Genomic DNA, 24,226 nt, shown 5'->3' with positions numbered 1-24,226 from the left:
CAATACAAATGACAAACACTAACCTTAAGTAAACAGAATGAAAACTAGGTTGTTTTGTAAATAGGGTTAGGGTCATTGGGCCAATACCGCTGGCAGTTTGTCAGTCTAGAACTTGGTTATTTTCCTCGGGTAATACCCTCACACAAAATAAAATTACCAACTCAAAAGATTAGATGTACAATTAAAAAATACAGCACCTATAAATAAGCAGAATCAAATTTACAAAAGTCACACACTATGCAATATATATAGGGATGAAACAATATATAGGGATGAAACAAAACTACAATAAGTCAGAATACTCAACATCGGAACCCTACTGATAACTAACAACCAATCATCTTACAGAGCACCCTTGTGCACTGGAGTACAACACAACTAGAAACCATAAATTCTTCCTCTTACACACTTACACACACACACGCACATACACACACACACACTTAAAGCCCAGTCTTAAACCTATGACAGTGATGTTGACATCTCTGTGTATATTCTGTGAAATGTTCTTGATCTGGCCAGCAAACTGGATTTGTTTTGTGAGAATATTTAGTCGTCACACACACACACACACACACACCTGGTAGGTCCAACAATTGTTAAAGCTGTGATGCAGGTCATTACCAAACTACTATATAAGCTACATAGATTCAACATTTCATGTTTCAACAACACAACTTATTTTTTTGTTTGTTTTTTAAGCAACTCTCCTCTTTTTAGGTCATATTAAAAAATCCCTTATTTCCCAAACTTGTACTCTTTAGAGTTAATAGACTGTGCAATCTCTAAGTGGCAATCCCAACTGCAGTGTGTACACAACAAGAGAATACTGTTCTCCTGGTGTGTCAGAGGTGGGCTCGGGTGGGGGGAGTTCAACAGAAAGTTACGCTGCCCATATGCTGCACACACACACTTAGAAATAAAGGCAAAGGGTTTGTAACAGTCACTCTACAGTGTGCGTGTTAGGGCAGGGGCTGAGGCCAGGGATATGGGTGAGGTTGGGGCTTTGGTGAGGCTGGGGGAGAGGCTGGGGGAGAGGCTGGGGGTGTTGGTGTGGCTGGGGGTGAGGCTGGGGGTGAGGCTGGGGATGAGGCTGGGGGTGTTGGTGTGGCTGGGGTTGAGGCTGGGGGTGAGGCTGGGGGTGTGGCTGGGGGTGAGGCTGGGGGTGAGGCTGGGGGTTAGGGAGGCTGTGACTTCCAGGATGGCTAAGTGCTTTTCTCAGTACAAAACTAACAAATAAAACCTAAAACATTAAACTGTTTCCTTGCATCTACTTTTGATCCTTCTATCTTCCCCCCTCTCTCTGGCATTAGTTTGTGTAACAAAATGGCCGATGAGCTTCAGTTTGGCTGTCCCCCCTCTCTCTCTGCCCTGTCGGAGCAGAGAAGGAGAGTGGAGGTTGAGGGGTCGTCGAGAGGTCAGACTTCACAAGGAGGCATCAAGCTTCAGAACTCCCACTCTGAGGGCTCCTCCTTGCCGGCAGCCTTCTCCAGTCTATGGATGATGTTGTTGAGGTTGGCTGCTTTCTTCCTGCGCAGGTTGTTGTCCCGGGGGTTCCTGGCAGGGGCCGGGGAGACCCCACCGGGAGCTGAGGCCTCTGGGAAGCTGAAGAGCCCTCCTCCTCCTCCTCCCTGCCCAGCCTGACTGCTGCAGCCCCAGGTAGTGCAGTCTGTTTGGGCAGGGGAATAACCCGTGGCCTCTGCCTGGGCCTCCCTGTCCTCCGGGGGCTTGGGAGGGCCGCGTGACTCCGTCATGTCCCTGCCTGGCCGGGACAACCGCAGGAATGGGGAGCCCCCGCCCGCCTCCCCGCCCCCCCCCGCCGCCTGGATCTCCTCTATGAACAGCTCTCTCCTGATACGAGACCTGGAAGGACACAAACAGGAAGGAGGACTACTAGGGGATCATCTCACTATCATCTACTACTATCATCTCACACATACATTGATAAAGCAGGTGTTGTTGCCTTCGCCACTCGGCCTCCGGCCTCGTGGCTACGGCCGAACACCACCCGTGGTATATTCCTCAACAACCCCACGAGCACGAGTACTATATTGCTTTTATAAAACAATTTCATAGTCAACCAATTAACATTTAAATACAGCTATCGATTTAAAAAATCGGATGGATGGTGAGATGACCGCATCAAAGTTGACATTTTCTCCAAACTATAATAATAATTTGACAGTATGTTTAACGACAAGACTAGCCAGCTATCGAGCCATGTCATTGTCCCCGAATAAACTCAAGATTTTTAAGAAGAAAATAATTGGCCATGTGTAGACTTGCTGCTACTGCTGTCGTGTCGGCCGCAGCCCGTCTGAAGTAGTTTGACTAGCGAGGTGAATAGCGAATGGGATGTGAGATGAGCGGTTTCGTGACACTGACACACTACATTCTGAAAAAAACATTTTTCAAATACGTTAAAATAAATATTGAAGTCGCTCATTGTTGTAAATACAAGTTAGCTTGTTAAAGTCTTTCAAAATTGTAAATGGTTACTTCTTTGTATCAACGCGAATGTATCATCGCGGAGTGATTTATTATTGGAGTGAAAAGTCAGAGTGGGTTGTTGTCAGATAATTCAACTCATGGAACGTCTCTCGTCCAATCAGAAACAGCTATTTAAGTCGAAAAAACCCAATAGTTTTATAAATACTAATAATTCATTGTTTGTTAAAAAACATTTACGCACCCAGAAACTAATCTTCCATTTCGATATTACATCTAAACAACATAATCTAAGAGGTCTAGTTCAAGCCGGACCATGCCAGCTCACCTGTAGTTGTGGAACCAGTTAATGACGGTGCTGGTCTTGAGGCTGAGCTGGCCAGCCAGCTGCTCGATGGTCTTGGGGGAGGGGTAGGGCTTCTGCTGGTACGCCCTCTTCAGCACCTCCTTCTCCTCAGGGCCCAGAACCACCCGGACCTTCTTCTGCTGCTGATGGGGGCTGTGTCTCTGCAGGGGCTCTGACCCCGCCACGCCCTTCACTGCCACGCCCTCCACCGCCACGCCCTTCACTGCCACGCCCTCCACTGCCACGCCCTCCACCGCCACGCCCTCACTTAGAGAGCTGAGACGCCTCTTCATGTAGGCTGAACACACACACGCAAAACAGGGTAAGGCACAGATATAATGTACTTACTGAACAGATGCCTTCCTACAAAGTGTGTATAGGTGTGTGTGGGAGGTGTGTGGGTGTGTAGGTAAGTGTGTTTGAGGTGTGTGTGTACCTTTCTTCTCCATGCGCTTCATGTCAGCTAGCTTCTCTACGCAGTGCGCATCCTGCAGCCAGAGCTGCATGCGGACAAATGGCTCGCGGCCCTTCAGGCTCAGCTTGTTCCAGGGTTTGGGCCGGGCTAGCAGGTCAGACACGGAGCCCTGCGTCAGGCCCAGCACACTCTCCCCAAACAGACGCTGACCTGGGAGCACACAGGAACAAGGGAGACTGAGAAGGAGAGAGGAGGAAGAGAGGAGGAATAGAGAAGGGAGAGTGAGGGGGACAGAGAAAGAGTGAGGGGGAGAGAGACCCTCACCTAGGTTGTTGTCTGTGAGGACCTCCTTCACCCTCTTGGTGATGGCATAGGTGTCCAGCTCTGGAGACACGGACACCGTCTCCTGGATGCTGTGGCCAGTGGGGGGGGCGGCGGGGGGGAGCAGGGGCGTGCCAAGCTGGGAGCCCCCCTCAGAAGCATTCCCAGACGGGGGCTCCAGGGAGGAACTCGGGGGGACCAGGGGGTCTGACTCCTCTGCAGAGCTGAGGGGGGATTCTGAAGGGCTGCAGCTGGCTGAGGTCCTGGGAGTGCCCTCTGGTGGACAGGGGAGGTATAACAGGCATGTTAGACATCACTTCATCCAGCAGAAGCCAAGGGGACGTACATAATATACAAAGCATATTGTCTGAGTGTATATATTGTCTGAGTGTATGCAATTGTCTGAATCCTTCATCCGCTCTATAAAGGGTACATTTAGTATAGTTCTCTATAAACAACAGTGTGTTGGATAAGATGTTATCTCACCTGTAAACCTTCTAATCAATATCCACCCATACTGTCATGGCTACCCTAAGCCTCTCTTCTCCTCCCTTCACTCTCCCTCCCTCCTCTCTCATTCCTCCTCTCCAGCGCAGGATTGCTGGAGAGAACATCTATAAGGAGCTGTTACTAAGGGGTACCTCCTTACATCTCTGGATTCACACACACACACACAACACCCACCACACACACGTGTGTTACCTTGCTGGGTGTGTGTGTGTGGGTGTTACCATGCTGGGTGTGTGTTACCATGCTGGGTGTGTTACCATGCTGGGTGTGTGTGTGTGGGTGTTACCATGCTGGGTGTGTGTGTGTGTTACCATGATGGGTGTGTTACCATGCTGGGTGTGTTACCATGCTGGGTGTGTGTGTGTTACCATGCTGGGTGTGTTACCATGCTGGGTGTTTGTGTGTGTTACCATGCTGGGTGTGTGTGTGTTACCATGCTGGGTGTGTTACCATGCTGGGTGTGTGTGTGTTACCATGCTGGGTGTGTGTGTGTTACCATGCTGGGTGTGTGTTACCATGCTGGGTGTGTGTTACCATGCTGGGTGTGTTACCATGCTGGGTGTGTGTGTGTGGGTGTTACCATGCTGGGTGTGTGTTACCATGATGGGTGTGTTACCATGCTGGGTGTGTGTCTGTGTTACCTTGCTGGGTGTGTGTTACCATGCTGTGTGTGTGTGTGTTACCATGCTGGGTGTGTGTGTGTTACCATGCTGGGTGTGTGTGTGTGTTACCATGCTGGGTGTGTTACCATGCTGGGTGTGTGTGTGTTACCATGCTGGGTGTGTGTGTGTTACCATGCTGGGTGTGTGTGTGTTACCATGCTGGGTGTGTTACCATGCTGGGTGTGTGTGTGTGTTACCATGCTGGGTGTGTGTGTGTTACCTTGCTGGGTGTGTGTATTATGTCTGTGTTCTCCATTGAGCCACAGCTGCATGCGCAGGCCTCTCTGTTTGATCTTGTAAAGACACCTGGCTTCCTCACTCTGGAACACACACACACACACACAGGTAATCAGCTCCAACACTCAACAACAACTACATATTCAGAATGCAATCAAATGACTCTAATGACCCTAACTCACTACAGATGCGCTAATACAGATCATTCCAGTCACCATCTATCACACCTATGACAGCACTGACGCTATTCTAGTCTACTGTACTACAGAATACATCACATTGTGTGTGCATCGTTAGGATTCTATTTATTTCACTTTTCACAAACCATAACTTCATGTTTAGTTTTCAATAGTGATCATGTGCAGACCACAGTTGGGCTGGGCAATAAAACAATCCTGATATTTTCCACAATAAAATCTTCCAGAATCACGATAACACATAAATGCAATGTATTGTTAGTTATTTTTGGGTATAACTCTACCTAAAAAAACACATAGATAGCTAACTCATACTACTGGAACACATACAGGTAGCTAGCTAACTCATACTACTGGAACACACACAGGTAGCTAAGTAACTCATACTACTGGAACACAGCCAGGTGGTTAACTTCTATGTTCCTAAAGACTCGATAGTTGTTTTCTGACATCGAACAATGTCAAAGCTGGAGAAGGACTGTCAGTATATATACAGAACTAAGCTTAGCTTGACCTTCTGACCTCACATGACCTCTAACCCAGGAAGTGAAACACACAGCGTCCTCACCTCTCTCGGGTCCTCCTGTGATTGTCTGTCATCTCCCCCTGGAGTGGTCTCTGGGTGGGTGCTGTTCCACAACTGCTCCCTCCAGCGGTCTCCCCCTCGGACCTCACCTCCCCCGGCTGGACACTCCGCCCCGCCCCTGGCCCCGCCCCTGGCCTCACGCTTGGTGCTGGAGCTGAAGTCCAAGAGGGGGGAGGGGGGCCTCTTCAGAGAGAGCCCCAGGGGGGGGTTGGGGAATGGGGAGGAGGGAGGGGTTTTGAAGAGGGGGTCCAGGGCTTGTTGAGCCTCCATCTCTCTACGAGCCTGTTCCAGGATGGTGTGGATGGCATTGTCTGGCCCACCAGCTCTTTTCAGAGCCCTGCCTGGGGAGGGGGGGAGCGACAAGTCTGCAGGAGGGAGAGGAACAATAGGTGGACAGACACACACACAACCTCACCAGGTAGGACACTCAAACTCAAGCTGAACAGACAGATACACACACATACAAATATTGGTACACATGTGCACATCCTCTCTATCACACGAACTCTATCTGACACCCAGTCTCACCCATCCTCTGCCCCTGCAGTTCTTTCTTGGCCTGCTCCAGGATAAATTTGATGGCCTCATCTGAGCTGTCTGCAGAGTAGCCATGTGAGCAGCCTAGAGAGAGGTCAAGGTCATCTTTAATTATCCCAGCGGGGCAATTTGTTCTACAGCCATCAGTAAATACAGTCATAATAAATAATCTACACACACCAATCAACACAAAAAAATGATTACATGATGCTAATCTGTCAGACACACCTGTCCGAGAAGAGGAACCAGAGGTGGCTTTCTGCTTTGATACATCCTGAAACACTCTGCTGATGGTCTGCCCGGGGCCTTCTGACAACAACAACAACATCTTCAGAAACAACAACAACAACAACATCCCCAGTAACAACAACAACATCCTCAGTAACAATAACAACATAATTAGGAGCAACAGTATGCTGACGTTACTGACGTTGAATATGTCTCACCTCTCTGTCTTCCCTGAATGCTCCTCAGAGCCAGGATGTTGTGCGTGTCGGACAGGAAGTGCCTCATCTTGTGAAAGGGCTCCTTCCCTCGCAGGGTGAGCTTGCTCCAGGGTTTGGGCCGAGCCAGGATCTCGCTGACAGAGCCCTGAGACAGGCCCAGCACGTGGTGACCAAACACACGCTGGCCAACGTTGTGCTTGACCAGCAGCTCCTTCACCTGCCGCGCAATCTCCTCTGTCTCCAGGGCCTCTCCCTCAGAGACCCCCTCCAGCTGGCCGGCTGTCTCCAGGGCCTCTCCTTCAGAGACCCCCTCCAGCTGGCCGGCTGTCTCCAGGGCCTCTCCTTCAGAGACCCCCTCCAGCTGGCCGGCTGTCTCCAGGGCCTCTCCCTCAGAGACCCCCTCCAGCTGGCCGGCTGTCTCCAGGGCCTCTCCTTCAGAGACCCCCTCCAGCTGGCTGGCTGTCTCCAGGGCCTCTCCTTCAGAGACCCCCTCCAGCTGGCCGGCTGTCTCCAGGGCCTCTCCTTCAGAGACCCCCTCCAGCTGGCCGGCTGTCTCCAGGGCCTCTCCTTCAGAGACCCCCTCCGGCTGGCCGGGAGAGGGAGACAGGAGGCCGGAGTTTCTGTTAACGTCTGGGCTGGGGGGCGGATGGGGGCTGGCGGGCACGGGGGCTGAGGGGGGGGTGTAGAGAAGTGCCCCCCCAGAGAGACAGCACTCGTGGAGGGTGTTGGAGTAGAAGGTGTGGAGCAACTGGCGCTGTAAGAGGGGGCTGAGTGTCACCTTTCCCTTCCTTAGGGGGAACAGGGGGCAGACGTCTTGGCCCATGCCCGTGGGGGCGAAGGGGTCTGGGGGGTCTGTGACGGTGCGTGGCAGGGGGGTTAGGGGGGGTGGGGAGGAGGGGGGGTTGGTAGGAAGGGTTGGGGGGGGAGATGGGGGGGAGGAGGAGGGGGGTACGGTAAGACCCGTCTCCTCCAGAGGGACAGGTACCTCTTTTTTGGCTTTTCGTCTCGCTGACCCTACAAGAAAGGTCAAACACAATGCATTATGGGGGAGTCAACAAAAAAAGGGTTCCGAAGAGACAAAAAAAGACAAAAAAGCGTCTTTTATCAAGTTGTTTTTTTCTCTTTTTTCGAAAATGTCTATAACTCTTCCCCTTTGTGTACCCACCTCCACCTAGCCTAGAGGCCATGCATTGATCATTTGAACCTTTCTTGTAGGTGACACCTGGAAGGTGCCAGCCAGGGAAGGGAAGGCTGAGGTCTGGCTCAGCCTAGTCCAGTCTGGCACAGTTCTCCCAGACAGGGTCCACTCTAGCCCGAGTTTGGCCCAGTTTATCCTGGTAAACCAGTTTAGCCTGGCTAGGACTAGTTTTGCCTCAGTTAGTTCCAATTTAGCATGGTTTAGACCAGGCAGTGACAGGAAGCGATCCAGGTAGCCATCTTTAACGAGCACATCCTCCTTTGTTGTTGCAGGCGAGGGTTAGCATAATTCTGCTCCAGCAGGAATGATTGTTTAGGAATATTTAATAGTCCAGGTTCATCCTCATAAAAATGGTTGCATGTGTGGTTGTTTAGAGATTGCACAGCTATAACACTACAGGTAAACCAAGAGTACAAAAACTAAAACTCTGAACCCGGGTTAGGGTTAGAATATTTCATTCTGAATATTTTCTAGAGCACACTGACCACAGCGGGTCACGTTAGACCCTAACCCAACAACATAGACAGAGTGACAGTTTAGAACAGTGCATCTGTGTGTGTATATGGGTGGCGGCTTATGGCAAAAAGTAGTAAAAGCCGCTCTTTTAGCCCTCTATTTTCCTCCAAAGATTAGCTCTGGTTTTTGAAGCGGTCCCATTCAGGGTTGTTGAAACCTTGTTGCTATCTAGAGAACCAGCCTGAATTTCCACCAGTTTTGAGCGGAACCATTGTACTCAAGGACATGTCATAATTTGTTCCTGATTATTTGACCTTGCATTCAAGTGAAGCAAGCTTAAGCCAACTCTTTGACTAGTTCCCTAACCTTAACCCTTTAGAAGAGCCAGTGTCACTGACACTAGTTGGGTAATTAGGTACCAGGATCCCCTGGAGGAGGCTGGGGTCATACACAGCTTATTCTTTTTCATGCTACTTTCTTGTAGGGTATAAATATAGAAACGGAATAGAAATATACTGGTATGTATTTGCCCTATGGTACAAACTTAGGCTATACCGTCCTAACTGCGGTACAACCCTACGCAATAAGATTTATCACAGCCCCATTCACACCAGGCATGGCATAAAATGACTGGTATTGCACAGAATGTCAAAAATGCAGCATGGAATAGTGTAACCATGCAAGCAAGGACGTCAGGTTGGTTAGAATTGTAAAATGTAGGCCAACAGAATCGAGTATTCAGCCATTTAATCCTTTATTATCGCTAGCTTACTACATATATTTAAGTTTTGTTGTGATCCCATAAACATACTGTCAAAAGCTACATAGTATTAGCTCTTCTGCCGAAGAGGCCCACGGACTCCAAATATGTCCGAGTGCGGTATAAAAGCCTCAGCGATGCGGATTGCATTCTATTAAAACAAATGGACTTTAAATTTGAATGAGATATACCGTTCCTGTCCGTGCTTCAAATGATACCGTGATATCCATTTGAGGCCATACCGCCCAGCCCTACTTCTAGCTTTCCCTGAAACTCAGGAGTGACCAAATTAATACCAAGCATTGGGTTGTCGGTAGACCACTGCTCACTCGTCATTCGAATTATTTTCACTTGACTTCCACTGTTGCCTTCTACAGCCCCTCTCTGACCTGTAGGTTTAGAGTGTAAATTGTGATTTCTAACACTTACTGACAGATTTATCTCTAGTGTCTCTTTTCCTGATAAGGCAACAGTACAGGAAAGGTCTGCACCATAGTCTGTGTTGGCGGGCGGGAAGGTGAGGGTTTAAGGCAAGCCCAATGAGGTTGTCTACAGCCCCTCTCTAACCTATAACGCCCAATAATGTTGGCACAGTGCTAGCAAGACCACGTCCGTTACATTGACCTCAGATGAAGGTAAACCGGTAACCCTAAACCTGCTATTTTTTGGTTCCATCTGGGATTTAAAAAAAGTTTTTGTATTTTTTGCATTTATTTATTTATTGATTGCAATGCTCCGAATGGTACAAGATTTGCTGCGCAAATTGAAATAGAAGGAATCTCTTCTAGTGACCACGACAAAAGCCTCAAAAAAACAATAACCCTTTTTGGCCGTGTGAACAATCAGGTCGGATCCTGTACCTGCAGAACCCAAAACCTAGAATCAGCTCCAGTACCAGTACCCAGAACCTGGTACAGATCTGGTATCCAGTACCAGTACCCAGAACCAGTTCCAAGCACCAGAACCAGGTCCAGTAGCCGACTCACCGTTCAGCTCCGTGTTGGCGATGCGCAGGGAGGAGCTCTCTGACTGGAGGCTCCTGTTCCTTTCCAACAACAACACCTCCAGAGGCTTGGAGTCCTGGGAGACAAGGGCAGAGGGGAGAAGAGAAAGCAGGAGGAGGAGGAGGAGATTAAAAAAAGAGGAGACAGAAGAGAGAGAAGAGAGGGAGGGGGTAAAGACAGGGAGACAAAAGAAGGTGAGAGAAGAGAGAAGGAGAGAGGAAGAAGAGGAGAAGGGAGAGGGAGAAGGGAGAAGGAAGAGGGAAAAGAGAGAGGGAGAAGGAAGAGGAGAAGAGAGAGATAGGAGGAAGAGGGAGAAGAGAGTGTAATGTCCAAGGTGTACAAGACAGACAGGTGTAAAAGGAGGTGGAGAGGTATGACAGTTTACCTGCTGAGAGCTGTCAGCAGGTCCAAACTCCATAGACTTGAGGATGCTGTGGAATTCAACACAAAATGTTTAATACCGACACTAGCACTAGCACCAAGTAAACATTGACAACAGCTCAACAAGCATTAACCGTAGCATATGCCCAGCTCCACACACGCACTAATACACAATCAAACACACACATTCCTCACCTCAGCTCCTTCTTTACTTCCTCATAGTCAGCCTGCTCCTGCAGCTTCTCCTCCAGCTCCTAGAGAGAGAGAGAGAGAGAGAGAGAGAGAGAGAGAGAGAGAGAGAGAGAGAGAGAGAGAGAGAGAGAGAGAGAGAGAGAGAGAGAGAGAGAGAGAGAGAGAGAGAGAGAGAGAGAGAGAGAGAGAGAGAGAGAGAGAGAGAGAGAGAGAGAGAGAGAGAGAGAGAGAGAGAGAGAGAGAGAGAGAGAGAGAGAGAGAGAGAGAGAGAGAGAGAGAGAGAGAGAGAGAGAGAGAGAGAGAGAGAGAGAGAGATTTTCATGCCAATAAAGCCTGCGTGTGTAAAAGTGTGTGTGTGTATACATGAGTGTGTTTATATATATATGAATGTGTGTAAGTGAGTGGGTATAAGTGAGTGGGTACCCTGAGCGTGGTGGTCGTGCTGAGTAACTGGGTCTCCAGAGTGGTGATTTGAGAGACAGAGCTTTCTCTGAGCATGCTCAGGCTGGTCTGTAACTTCTGTAAATCCTCCAGCAGCTGGCCCACCTCCCTCTCCTTTGCCCCCAGCTCAGCCTGCAGGCTGCAGCCATCCACACCTTCCACACCCACCGCCTGGGGGAGAGGAGGGTGGGAGGGGAGAGGGGAGCAGAAAGAGGAGGGGGGGAGGGGAGAGAGGAGAGAAGGAGAGGGGGAGGAGGAAAAGAAGAGAAGGAGATGGGAGCGGGGAAAGGAGGGTGGGAGGGGAGGGGAGGAGGGTGGGAGGAGAGGGGAGAGGAGAGAGGAGGGTGGGAGGAGAGGGGAGGGGAGAGGGGAGAGAAGGGTGGGAGGGGAGGAGAGGGGAGTGGGGAAAGGAGGGTGGGAGGAGAGGAGAGGGGAGTGGGAAAAGGAGGGTGGGAGGGGAGCGGGTAGAGGAGGGTGGGAGGGGAGAGGAGAGTGGGAGGGGAGCGAGGAGTGAAGGAGAGGAGAGGGGAGAGGAGGGTGGGAGGAGAGGAGAGGGGAGTGTGGAAAAGAGGATGGGAGGGGAGCGGGGAGAGGAGGGTGGGAGGGGAGGGGAGGAGGGTGGGAGGAGAGGGGAGAGGAGAGAGGAGGGTGGGAGGAGAGGGGAGGGGAGAGGGGAGAGAAGGGTGGGAGGGGAGGAGAGGGGAGTGGGGAAAGGAGGGTGGGAGGAGAGGAGAGGGGAGTGGGAAAAGGAGGGTGGGAGGGGAGCGGGTAGAGGTGGGTGGGAGGGGAGAGGAGGGTGGGAGGGGAGCGAGGAGTGAAGGAGAGGAGAGGGGAGAGGAGGGTGGGAGGAGAGGAGAGGGGAGTGTGGAAAAGAGGATGGGAGGGGAGCGGGGAGAGGAGGGTGGGAGGGGAGGGGAGTGTGGAGAGGAGGGGAGTGGAGAGGAAAGGAGAGGGGAGTGGGGAAAGGAGGGTGGGAGGAGAGGAGAGGGGAGTGGGAAAAGGAGGGTGGGAGGGGAGGAGAGGGGAGTGGGAAAAGGAGGGTGGGAGGGGAGCGGGGAGAGGAGGGTGGGAGGGGAGGGGAGAGGGGAGAGGAGGGGAGAGGAGGGTGGGAGGAGAGGGGAGGGGAGTGGGGAGAGGAGGGTGGGAGGGGAGCGGGGAGTGAAGGAGACGAGGGTGGGAGAGGAGAGGAGAGCGGAAAGAGAAGGAGAGGAGGGTGGGAGGGGAGGGGGGAGAGGAGGTTGGGAAGGGAGCGGGGAGAGGAGGGTGGGAGAGGAGAGGGGAGAGGAGGAGAGGGGAGGGAAGCGGGGAGAGGAGGGTGGGAGAGGAGAGGGGAGAGGAGGAGCGGGGAGGGGAGCGGGGAGAGAAAGAGAGGGGAGGGAGCAAGGAGAGAAGTAGAGGAGGAGATGAAAGGAGAGGGGGCAGAAGAGAGTAGAGGAGGAAAGGAGAGGAGAGTCAATGGGCCATCAATCAACCAAACAGCCAGATATAATTTACAACTGTTCAACTCCAGACATCAACTGATCCGGCTAAACAGCAGATATGGTTTCAGGAAATCCAAAACACCCTAACTCTGCATCAGTTCATACTACTATACTCAATCTAAGTATGAAATCATACTACTACACTCAATCTATGTATGAAATCAAAGCTATCAATGGATCAGTGGACAGGTGATGATAAAGGGTTTGATAAAGGGTTGGTACCATGTCCAGGTGGGCCTGGTTGTGGGAGGCCTGGAGGAGGACATGCTTGGTGGAGCTCAGCTGTTCTCTCAGAGCCTCCATCTCCCTCTGGGCTCCCTCTGCTCTCTGGGGGGGCACCAAATGTTAATCTGACATTCACATTAGCACATGAAACAGTGGTTATCTTCTGAGTGTGTGTAAGAGTGCGTCAGCCAAAAAGCATGTAATCATCATCAACTCTCTTGTGGGAGGTGTGAACAGTGTGTCAGCTAAACCCTAACATCTTATCCAGAGTGACTTACAGTAAGTACAGGGACATTCCCCCGTGGCAAGTAGGGTAAAGTGCCTTGCCCAAGGACACAACCGTCATTTGACATGGCCAGGAATCGAACTGGCAACCTTCTGGTTAATAGCCCGATCCCCTAACCGCTTAGCCATCTGACACCCCCCTCTGAGGCTAACATTAGCATCATGCAGTTTACCCCAGCCAGGCTGAGGGTGAATATGAACAACTGTGACATGGATGCTAGTGGTGTTAGTAGGGTTGCCAACTTTGTCACTATGAAATAATGGCGATAGCTAGCTAACGCTGCTGAATCAGAATTAGCTTTATTCATACAAAGTTTACACAAAGAAGGAACTTACTGTGGCAGAAAGGTGCATACGAAAACCATTTAAGAATCTTAAATTGAAAAAGTCTAAATACTTCTAAAACAATACTATACAATGTAAGATATAAAATATATAATAAGATCTAAAATAAAATAAGATAGTGAATGGCAACAACAGTGACAGGGATGTTAGTGGTGTTAGTTTGGTAATCCACAGGCCTGCAGTGACCTACAAAGATAGGATCACGGCTGGGGGGGTTAAATGTCTATCTTTCAATTACAAAATGGGGGGGGGGGGGGGGTCTCACCTGATTGGCTCTCTCCAGGTCTGTCATCACCATCTCAATCTCATCGGCCCTGAGGAGGAATAGGAAGTGTTACCATGGGAACATCAGTTGCAAGAAAAGTGAAGAACGCAAATTCAAAGTGATCCTGGTAATCATCCTGGAGAGAATGAGTGCTGCTCAGGTTACTCCCTGTGTTTAACCACAGGGGCTGAGGTGTATGGGGCCCAGGGGTGAGCAGTGCCAGTCATAACACATTTGGTGCCCTAGGCAAGGTTTACCTACACCGCCCTTGTATGTGTTAGGGAAAAAATTAAAGCAGTGTGTGTGAGTGTGTGTGAGTGTGTGTGAGTGTGTCTGTGTGTGAGTGTATGTGTGTGTGTGTGTCTGTGTGTGAGTGTGTGTGTGTGAGTGTGTGTGAGTGTGTGTGAGTGTGTGTGTGAGTGTGTGTGAGTGTGTGTGAGTGTGTGTGTCTGTGTGTGAGTGTGTGTGAGTGTGTGTGAGTGCGTGCGTGCATGTCCAGACATACTTAGCTGTGGACTCCTCATCATACTTGCTCTTCAGATCGAAGAGTTCTGCCTGAGTTGTTTCAAGTGCTGAAAACACAAGAGCATGCTGGGATGTTATACTGGAATACAGATGTTATACTGGAATACAGATGTTATACTGGAATACAGATGTTATACTGAAATACAGATGTTATACTGTGCACTGGTTTAACCTGACTAGTTTGTACTGGTCAAAACTGACTGGCGTGTACTGTTATGTTCTGGTGTGTACCAGTCTGTACTGGTGTGTACTGTCCTGTACTGGTGTGTACTGGTGTCTACTGGTGTGTACTGGCCTGTACTGGTGTGTATCGGCCTGTACTGGCGTGTACTGCTGTGTACTGTCCTGTACTGGTGTGTACTGGCGTGTACTGTCCTGTACTGGTGTGTACTGGCGTGTACTGGCAAGTACTGGTGTGTACTGGCATGCACTGGTGTGTACTGGCCTGTACTGGTGTGTACTGGCGTGTACTGGCGTGTACTGGTGTGTACTGGCATGCACTGGTGTGTACTGGCCTGTACTGGTGTGTACTGGCCTGTACTGGTGTGTACTGGCCTGTACTGGCGTGTACTGGTGTGTACTGGCCTGTACTGGTGTGTACTGCTGTGTACTGTCCTGTACTGGTGTGTACTGGTTTGTACTGGCATGTACTGGTGTGCACTGTCCTGTACTGGTGTGTACTGGTGTGTACTGGCATGTACTGGTGTGTACTGGTCTAACCTGTTTGGAGGAGCTGGTTCTGGTGGTCAGCCTCATCCAGTCTGGATGACATGGAGTCCTCATTCTCCTGCAACTTCCTGTAGGAGAGATAGAGAAGGGGGGACTAAAATAACTGATATACTGTATATTATGATACAATCCATCATCAAATCAAATGTATTTGCACACTCACATAGGGCTTCACATACACCCATGGAACTGCCCCTCAACCAACCTTAACCCTTAAGGACACAATCCTTCATGTTTCCTATAAATATTTCCAGTGAAGAGAACAAGACCAGACCTCTCCTTCTCAGCGTAATCATGCAGGAGCTGCAGCTGGTTCTCCTCAGCAAGATTCTGGGCCTGCGCCCTCACCGCCTGCTCATTCTCACGCAGACGCTCCTTCAGAGCCTTGATGGTCACCTCTACAGGGAGGGGAGGAGAGGTGGGGAAGGGAGGAGGTGAGGTGGGGAGGTGAGGGGAGGAAAGGTGGGAAGGAGAGGGGATGAGAGGTGAGGTGGGGAAGGGAGGCGAGGAGAGGAGAGGTGAGGGGGGGAGGGGAGTGGAAGAGAGGGGAGGTGATGTGAGGGGGAGGGGAAGGGAAGGGAGGAGAAGAGAGGGGAGGAGAGGTGATGAGCAAGCTTAGGGTTAGTACACTCTCTCCAGATTACCAATCACATGACCATTGAGAGAACTCTGATGATGACCAGGTGTGTCTCCTAGTCTGATGATGACCAGGTGTGTCTCCAAAACAGCTTGACTGACATAAACCCTCCAGCTGAATCTCCTCCTTGCCCTCCTTGTCACTCCTCCCCACACAGGAAGTGTGGTGAGTCAGAAACTATTTTGGGTTTAATTTTGAATTGGTTGAATTAATGCCGACTGCAAGCCATTTGTCTTCATATTCAATTGAGCCTGTGTGTGTTCTCATTGTTGCTGACTGACAAACATAATTGGCCGCTGTGCAATAATTAAGGATAAAGATGGTTGCATTCTGATGCTGGACATTGGTGTGTGTGCGTGCGTGCGTGTGCGAGAGAGAGACTACGATAAGTCATGTCATGAGAGTAAGATATGTCATCCTGATTGGACATTTCTTGATATCAACCGTGCATGTGTGCCACGCTTGTGCGTACTGTTTTGACGTAGCCTATTAGCCTAAACAATAAATTAGATAATCTGGTTTTCAAAACTCAGTGCCTACCCTCTTACTGACATCACCGCACGTCACTGGTCTGTGTGCATGTATGTGTGTTTGTGTATCTATGTGTCTGAGATGAAAAGACATTGCTCCGTGAGGGAGACAAAGAGTGCTGTAGTGCTTGTTTTTACTGATGAGAGCTGTAAGCACTAGATGGTTGTTTGTGCATGTGTATGTATAGTCGTGAGTGATTTCAACTCCAGTCTCCCAGTCCAGACACATAATCGATAGGAGAGTGTATCGTCTTACCCTTCTGAGCTCTGCCAATCAAGGCTGCTTAATTTAACTTAAACAATTAAGATGAAGGGGATCAATGTCATACACTCAGAGAGTCAGGCATGTGTAGGTGTGTGCATTTATGTGTGTGTTCATATGCGTGTGTGTGTGTGTCTCACCCTGGTTCTTGACCTCAGTAAACTCTCTGTTGTAGTCCTCCAGGGTCTCCCTCAGCTTGCTGTTTTCCGTCTCCACGTCGTGCATCCTCTGCAGCTTCACCTGCAGCTGCACGCACAGCTCCAACGCTGGGGTGGGGTCTACACACACACACCACACATACACACACAGAGGAAGAAAGAGAAAGAGGCGTGGTAGAGAAAGGAGAGAGAAATAGAGGGAGGAGAGTATGGTAGTTAAAACTCTCTCTCTCTCTCTCTCTCTCTCTCTCTCTCTCTCTCTCTCTCTCTCTCTCTCTCTCTCTCTCTCTCTCTCAACCCTACCTGGAACATCGATTAGTTTCTTATAGACGTTCAAGAAGGCAGTCTCTGCTTCTTTACTTCTTTTACTCAACGCATCAATCTAAGGAGAGGAGAGGGGAAGGGAGGAGAGAAGAGGAACAACAGAAGAATAAGCCTGTTTACATTTACATTTAGTCATTTAGCAAACGCTCTTATCCAGAGCGACTTACAGTAAGTACAGAAGTATTCCCCCTGAAGTTGGGTGAAGTGCCTTGCCCAAGGACACAACGTCATTTTGCACGGCGAGGAATCAATCCGGCAACCTTCTGATTACTAGCCCGACTCCCTCACCGCTCAGCCATCTGACTCCCTGTTTAACATGTCTAACTGTTCTCCTCCCTGGGGCCAGGCAGCCTGGAACACAGGCCAGCACCCACACACACACACACACACAGAGGCCAGCAACACACACAGACACACACAGGCCAGCACCAGTCCTGCAGCACCACACACACACAAACACTCATACACACAAACACTCACACACACCAACACCCCCCCTTCCCCAAGGAAACTCACTTCTCCTTGGAAACTCTTCAGTAGAGGAGCCACCTGTTTTCGTACATCCTGAAAATCAAGAGACTGCGTTAGACTGGGGGTGGAATAGGGGGTGGAGATGAAGAGGGGGAGGAGAGGGACATACTTGTAATTACAGCTAACCCCTAACCCTAACCATATCTGTCCAGGGCCCAAATTCACCCAGGTTCCAGGAACTTGTCTAGGGCGGTAATGTCCTCCTGACCTCCCTGAACCCTGCTCATTGTTACCTCAGAGGTCAGCATAGGTGTTTTTCTAGACGAGCTCACTGACCTCTCTCTCTCTCTAACAAGAGGATTTTAGTGGTGTCAATGTGTATGTGTGAGTGTGTGAGAGAGTAATAGGGGTGGGTGTGTGAGTGAGTGTCTCACCTCTTGCGTGTTCTTCTTGAACTCGCGGCTCTGGTCGATGAGTTTCTTTCTTGACTGCTCACTCTCATCCTGTCTGTTAGCAAGCTGTGTGGCGGTGGCATCCAGCTCTCTCTGCAAACACGCAACACACATGTAGCACACACATAACACACACGTTAGGGGATAAAATAGAGACACACCAATGATATACATAATTAAAATCAATAACAGTAGACCAGGACAACGCCTTTCCTCCCCCCTCTCCCCCTCCCCCTCCCCCTCCCCCTCCCCCTCCTCCTCCTCCTCCTCCTCAGTCAATAAGTTTGCACAAACAAGGAATTTACTATGGCAGGGATTTAATCCATACCCCTCCTCTCTCTCGCTCTTCTCCCTTCCTCTCTCTTTCTACCTTGCTCCCTCCTCTCCCTCTGTGAGACTGCAGTACCCTGGAGAGGGTTTATCTCAGCCTAGATGCTTCTGGGTCAGTATGCTAAGTAGCATACTAATCATTGAATGCACACACGCGCACACACAGGTTTCTAATTGGAGGTAGACTGGAGTAGTTTGGGGTAAAACAGCAGTGATGTGTGATCACAGATTAGAGGGCCTTCTGCTATAATCAGTAACATAGACAGTAGAGAGATGGAAGGAGAGAAAGAGAAGAGAGAGATCGAGGGAGAAGTGAGATGTAGGGAAAGAGAGAAGAGTGAGGTGGAGGGAGAGAGATGAGAGAGCTGGATGGAGAGCGAGAAGAGAGAGAGAGAAGAGAGAGCTGGAGGGAGCTCACACACACACTACCTTGCTGTAACCCTTCATACAGAACTCACACACACACACACACACACACACACACACACACACACACACACACACACTACCCTGCTGTAACCCTTCATACAGAACTCACACGCACACTACCCTGCTGTAACCCTTTATACAGAACTCACACACACACACACACACACACTACCCTGCTGTAACCCTTCATACAGAACTCACATGCACACTACCCTGCTGTAACCCTTCATACAGAACTCACACACACACACACACACTACCCTGCTGTAACCCTTCATACAGAACTCACACGCACACACACACACACACACACACTACCCTACTGTACCCCTTCATCCAGAACTCACACACACACTACCCTACTGTAACCCTGATAGAGAACTCTCACACACACACACACACACACACACACTACCCAACTGTAACCCTTCATACAGAACTCTCACACACACACACACACACACTACCCTACTGTAACCCTTCATACAGAACTCTCACACACACACACACACACTACCCTACTGTAACCCTTCATACAGAACTCACACACACACACACACTACCCTACTGTAACCCTGATACAGAACTCACACACACACGCACACTACCCTGCTGTAACCCTTCATACAGAACTCACACACACACACGCACACTACCCTGCTGTAACCCTTCATACAGAACTCACATGCACACTACCCTGCTGTAACCCTTCATACAGAACTCACACACACACACACACACACACTACCCTGCTGTAACCCTTCATACAGAACTCACACGCACACACACACACACACACACTACCCTACTGTACCCCTTCATCCAGAACTCACACACACTACCCTACTGTAACCCTGATAGAGAACTCTCACACACACACACACACACACACACACACACACACACACAAACTACCCTACTGTAACCCTTCATACAGAACTCTCACACACACACACACACTACCCTACTGTAACCCTTCATACAGAACTCTCACACACACACACACACACTACCCTACTGTAACCCTTCATACAGAACTCACACACACACACACACTACCCTACTGTAACCCTGATACAGAACTCACACACACACACACTACCCTACTGTAACCCTGATACAGAACTCTCACACACACACACACACACACACACTACCCTACTGTAACCCTTCATACAGAACTCACACACACACTACCCTACTGTAACCCTGATACAGAACTCACACACACACACACTACCCTACTGTACCCCTTCATACAGAACTCACACACACACACACACTACCCTACTGTAACCCTTCATACAGAACTCACACACACACACACACACACTACCCTACTGTAACCCTTCATACAGAACTCTCACACACACACACACACACACACACACTACCCTACTGTAACCCTTCATACAGAACTCACACACACACACACACACACATTACCCTACTGTAACCCTGATACAGAACTCACACACACTACCCTACTGTAACCCTGATACAGAACTCACACACACACACACACTACCCTACTGTAACCCTTCATACAGAACTCACACACACACACACACACTACCCTACTGTAACCCTGATACAGAACTCACACACACACTACCCTACTGTAACCCTGATACAGAACTCTCACACACACACACACTACCCTACTGTAACCCTTCATACAGAACTCACACACACACACACACTACCCTACTGTAACCCTTCATACAGAACTCACACACACACACACACACACACACTACCCTACTGTAACCCTGATACAGAACTCACACACACACACACACACACACACACACACTACCCTACTGTAACCCTTCATACAGAACTCACACACACACACACACACACTACCCTACTGTAACCCTGATACAGAACTCACACTCACACACACACTACCCTACTGTAACCCTTCATACAGAACTCACACACACACACACACTACCCTACTGTAACCCTGATACAGAACTCACACTCACACACACACTACCCTACTGTAACCCTGATACAGAACTCACACACACACACACTACCCTACTGTAACCCTGATAGAGAACTCACACACACACACACACACACACACTACCCTACTGTACCCCTTCATACAGAACTCACACACTCCCCTGCACACAAGTTCAAGTGCAGCAGTGGAGAACAGATGGTCATGAACAACAACAACAGGCTGATCTTGTTGTTAACAACAAAGTCAACCTGAGGTCAGCAGCTCCCATGACCTCTGACCCTAGACTGTAGCAGTTGCAAAGGTGGAGAGTCAAGAGGTGCTGGAAGACAGACAGACACCACAGCTGACAAGGGCTACGTGTTTTTAATTTAGTTACGCTTTCATCCAAAAATACATACAAACACTGCAAGTAGAAAGTACAGCTAAAAATCCAGGATCACATGTACAGAGTACAGAGTTACAACAGTATTCTGGAGGTCAGAGTCAAGGAATGGTCTGTGTTTACTAGATACAGTGTAAAGGAACCACATCTCAGCTACCAGACACAGTGTAAAGTCACCACATCTCAGCTACCAGGTTATCCCTACCTTTTAAGATGCATTTTTCCTGTCTTTAGTCTGGCTATTTGCTGTGCTGGCAGTTCTGTTGGTAGGCTACTCTGTTCAGACAGTTGGGCTGGATGAATAGTGTATGTTATTTGGGAGCATATAAGAATGTTTGTTACACAGACTTCTAGGATTTGTTTGAACTTCTGAGTCCCCGATTTTCTGTTGCATAAATCAAGCAGCTCAATAAATGTAGAAAGATGAGCTGCAAGGGAGACTTTGAAATCGCCCCGAGATGACCAATAAGAACCGAAAAATACTGTATCAACGGTCAGTGTATATTAATTTGTAGGCTATCTATTGGTTCTATGTTTCACACGTTTTTCTAAGCTCATATTTAACTAAATTAAGATTGATGGTTTTATTGTCATTGTTGCCATGATATCGGTCTGGTAGTCTACTAGCTAGCTTATTGTTTTGTTAACATTTAAGTCTGCTGTTCGTTACAAAGTGCAGGCTGGATGGATTGGTGACAAACGAGCTATATAGCTAGGATCGTTTATCGATAATGTCCTGCATCATGCTGGAGACTCGACCTGAAAAACGTGGCAACATCGTGAAACTTAAGAGCTATATCCATTTGTTATTTAACACTGTCGGAGCAGGTAGGATAAATAGTCTGGACAGCAGGGAAGCTAGAAACGTAACTACTTTCAACACTAACTAGGGGGTAAGACAAAATCGTACCAGCTGTCGGCGTATTACGATAGTATTTCAATGCTTATGGAAGTAGAAACATTCACAAAAGTGCCTCAAGTTAGAAACTTATTTTTCCATTGCAATGACACCTCCAGAGCCTGTTTAAGGAGAGCCTTGCCACTCCCTATTAAGCCCCATTGTACCGAATTTGGCTGCAGTTCCACCAGAGTTCCACTGGGAGTGATCGCGAGCGAGTGCATGTTGAATGGGAGTCTATGGAGCTAAACGGCTAAAATTGTCTCTTTCGCCTGATTGTCGTTGAGAAATCTCCGATTTGATTGTAGTTTTTGCATGTTCAACATGGATTATTGGTCGAAAGTTGAATGAACGAGAACTTATGTCCTTTTGATTTCTTACAGGGTGAGTCGTTGTTGCCCATAACACGCTAGCATTCTGCTAATGAATGCTGATTGGTTAGTGAAGGACTGATACGACCAGAGCTCTTGCTTGATGGCATCCGAAGCTAAATCAGAATGGCAGAGCATTAGCAACATTAGCAACAACATTAGCAAGCCAAAACTCTTTCTAGCATGTGTATTGACAGGGAGAGCCTAACCTGTCAGCTGTGTTGTCGATGCCCTGAGAGAAAAAAGTAAGTGACCAGAGCTTGCCGTCAAGCAGTAGCACTGGTTGTATGATGTGTATGACGTCAATGACATTTTCAAAACCTTTTTAGAACAGAAAGGCAACTTTAAAACAATCCAACCCCTTTCGAATTCAGAATTCAAATTACTAGACAAAAAATTATATCCTGAGAAAAAGTGGATTTTGAGGGGTACTGCTCCATAGACCTCCATTCATTCTGCACTCGCTCGTTAGCGCCCTCACATGGAACTTCAACCAGTTCAGAACCCGGAAGTTTCCCGAGAGTGGCAGTTCTCTCTATATTAGACATTCTCTGACACCTCTGTCTGTGTTCCTCTAGCTACCTAGCTTGTGTCATGCTAGCAGTTAGCTACTGGCAGTCTGACACTAGCGACACAGCAAAACCTCACAGCAAAATGCAAAGGCTTGCTATCTACTTTGTCTGTAATCTGTAAAGTTGAATAGGGCACACACATTTTGTTAACAGGGTATTTAAACGTTTTCAGTTTTAGACTGCGAGTTGCCTGTGACTAGACAGCGCCTTCCCGCGACATCAAGAGGACCTGCTGTCGTGTCTGATCAATGCAAATCGAACAAAGAGCATCAATTTATGATCAGAGGGACAAACACTTTCACAAATGTGAGAGAACCTGTCACGAAAAGCAAGTCGGAAGTTAAAGGGGAACTGATGAATAAAAAATTGGCGTGGAGAGTGAACAAATTATTGCAACGCTAAGAGCCACAGCAAGTACTTGGAAACAGACTGACCTGTAGTTGCTGTAAGTCAAAGCGTTTCCAATATTGAGACATCGATCCTGCATTGGCGGCCATCTTGAGTCATATCGAGGTTGGAATGAAGCGGAGGAATGAGACGCTAATGGCAATACAACGTGTGGGCTGGAGTCAGGGGAAAGGGAAATATTAAAAACCTGTAACGGAACGGTAGCACCGTATGGGTGGTTATTGAACAGCAATGTGGAATGGATGTATTGACTAAGACTGTCGCGGATTGGAGTTTATTGAACGTGAGCTGGCAATTTTTCGAATAGGTAAAACATGAAGTGGAGTTCTAGGCCGAATCCCAATTCTCTGTCTACCCTTTCCCTTAGTTTACCCCTATCCCTTGTCCCTCGAAACTGAGCGTTAAGGGCTAGGGGTGAAGACATTTTGGATCATTTTTCGGACTCGATTCTTTGAATCTTGTTCATTAAAATGAACAAATATTCATTCATTTCAACGGTGGGGTGGGGGTTGCCCAAAATTATATAGCCAATTCCCTGGCTTAAATATGTCCACTGCAAACATTTATCATATCATATTCACATAGCCCTTGGTTTCAAGTAAGCTCCGGAAAACACTTGGTTTTAAGGGGTATGTACCCCTTAGCCCTACCCCTCGATCAAGACGAGAATTGGGACACCAAGTGTTTTCAGGAGCTTCCTTGAAACCAAGGGGTAGGCCTACGTGAATACTTTGACAGAGAATTGGGATTCAGCCCTTGGGTGAGTTGCAGCTGGGGCAATGTTTTTTTTTTTTACATATACGATTTATTTGTAGAAAGGGGGCAGTTTTTTTTGTTTTTACTATATCACCTCCAAACCTATTGTTTAAACTAATATCAAAAATCTAAACATTTGGAGAAAGACAATATTTTTAATGGCTGTGAATACCAGAATTATATGGAGAAGTAAAAGGAAGTGGGCTCTACTGGGACAAACTGAATGCCAATGGCAAGCAACAATATTTGTTGAAATTAAAAACTATTATAATGGTT

General features: G+C 48.6%; 1 protein-coding gene across 2 annotated transcripts; it reads right to left on the bottom strand.

The window, feature by feature from the left end:
• Positions 1–29: 29 nt before the first annotated feature.
• Positions 30–23,415, bottom strand: LOC146258026 (homeobox protein cut-like 1). Of its 2 annotated transcripts, none has more exons than XM_084673523.1 (23): positions 23,221–23,415; positions 17,809–17,919; positions 17,420–17,467; positions 16,883–16,961; positions 16,562–16,699; positions 15,267–15,390; positions 14,984–15,060; positions 14,244–14,310; positions 13,739–13,787; positions 12,841–12,945; positions 11,120–11,308; positions 10,700–10,758; positions 10,509–10,554; positions 10,106–10,199; positions 6,706–7,719; positions 6,488–6,568; positions 6,251–6,343; positions 5,705–6,087; positions 4,923–5,022; positions 3,534–3,806; positions 3,231–3,419; positions 2,777–3,092; positions 30–1,863 (listed from the first exon to the last, which is right to left on the bottom strand). In XM_084673523.1, the coding sequence occupies exons 1-23, from the start codon at positions 23,281–23,283 to the stop codon at positions 1,446–1,448; spliced, it is 4,116 nt and encodes a 1,371-aa protein (XP_084529649.1). In that variant the 5' UTR covers positions 23,284–23,415; the 3' UTR covers positions 30–1,445. The 2 variants fall into 2 exon arrangements, with proteins under 2 accessions (XP_084529649.1, XP_084529650.1); XM_084673524.1 differs by having other exon boundaries at positions 6,488–6,565.
• Between the last annotated feature and the right edge of the window lie 811 nt (positions 23,416–24,226).

The sequence above is a fragment of the Hypomesus nipponensis genome, chromosome 15 (assembly GCF_054491055.1).
Source record: "Hypomesus nipponensis isolate SF chromosome 15, ASM5449105v1, whole genome shotgun sequence".
Taxonomy (NCBI): Eukaryota; Metazoa; Chordata; class Actinopteri; order Osmeriformes; family Osmeridae; genus Hypomesus; species Hypomesus nipponensis.
The sequence above is the reverse complement of the archived record's forward strand: the minus strand, read 5'-3'. Positions and strand labels throughout refer to the sequence as shown.

Coding starts and splice junctions, on each gene's coding strand:
- LOC146258026 (XM_084673523.1), bottom strand. CDS start 23,283: ATGGCCGCCAATGCAGGATCGATGTCTCAATATTGGAAACGCTTTGAC. Junction 12,946..13,738: donor ACCTGGAGAGAGCCAATCAG/GTGAGACCCCCC, acceptor GTGCCCCCCCAG/AGAGCAGAGGGAGCCCAGAG. Junction 10,555..10,699: donor GAAGTAAAGAAGGAGCTGAG/GTGAGGAATGTG, acceptor TGAATTCCACAG/CATCCTCAAGTCTATGGAGT.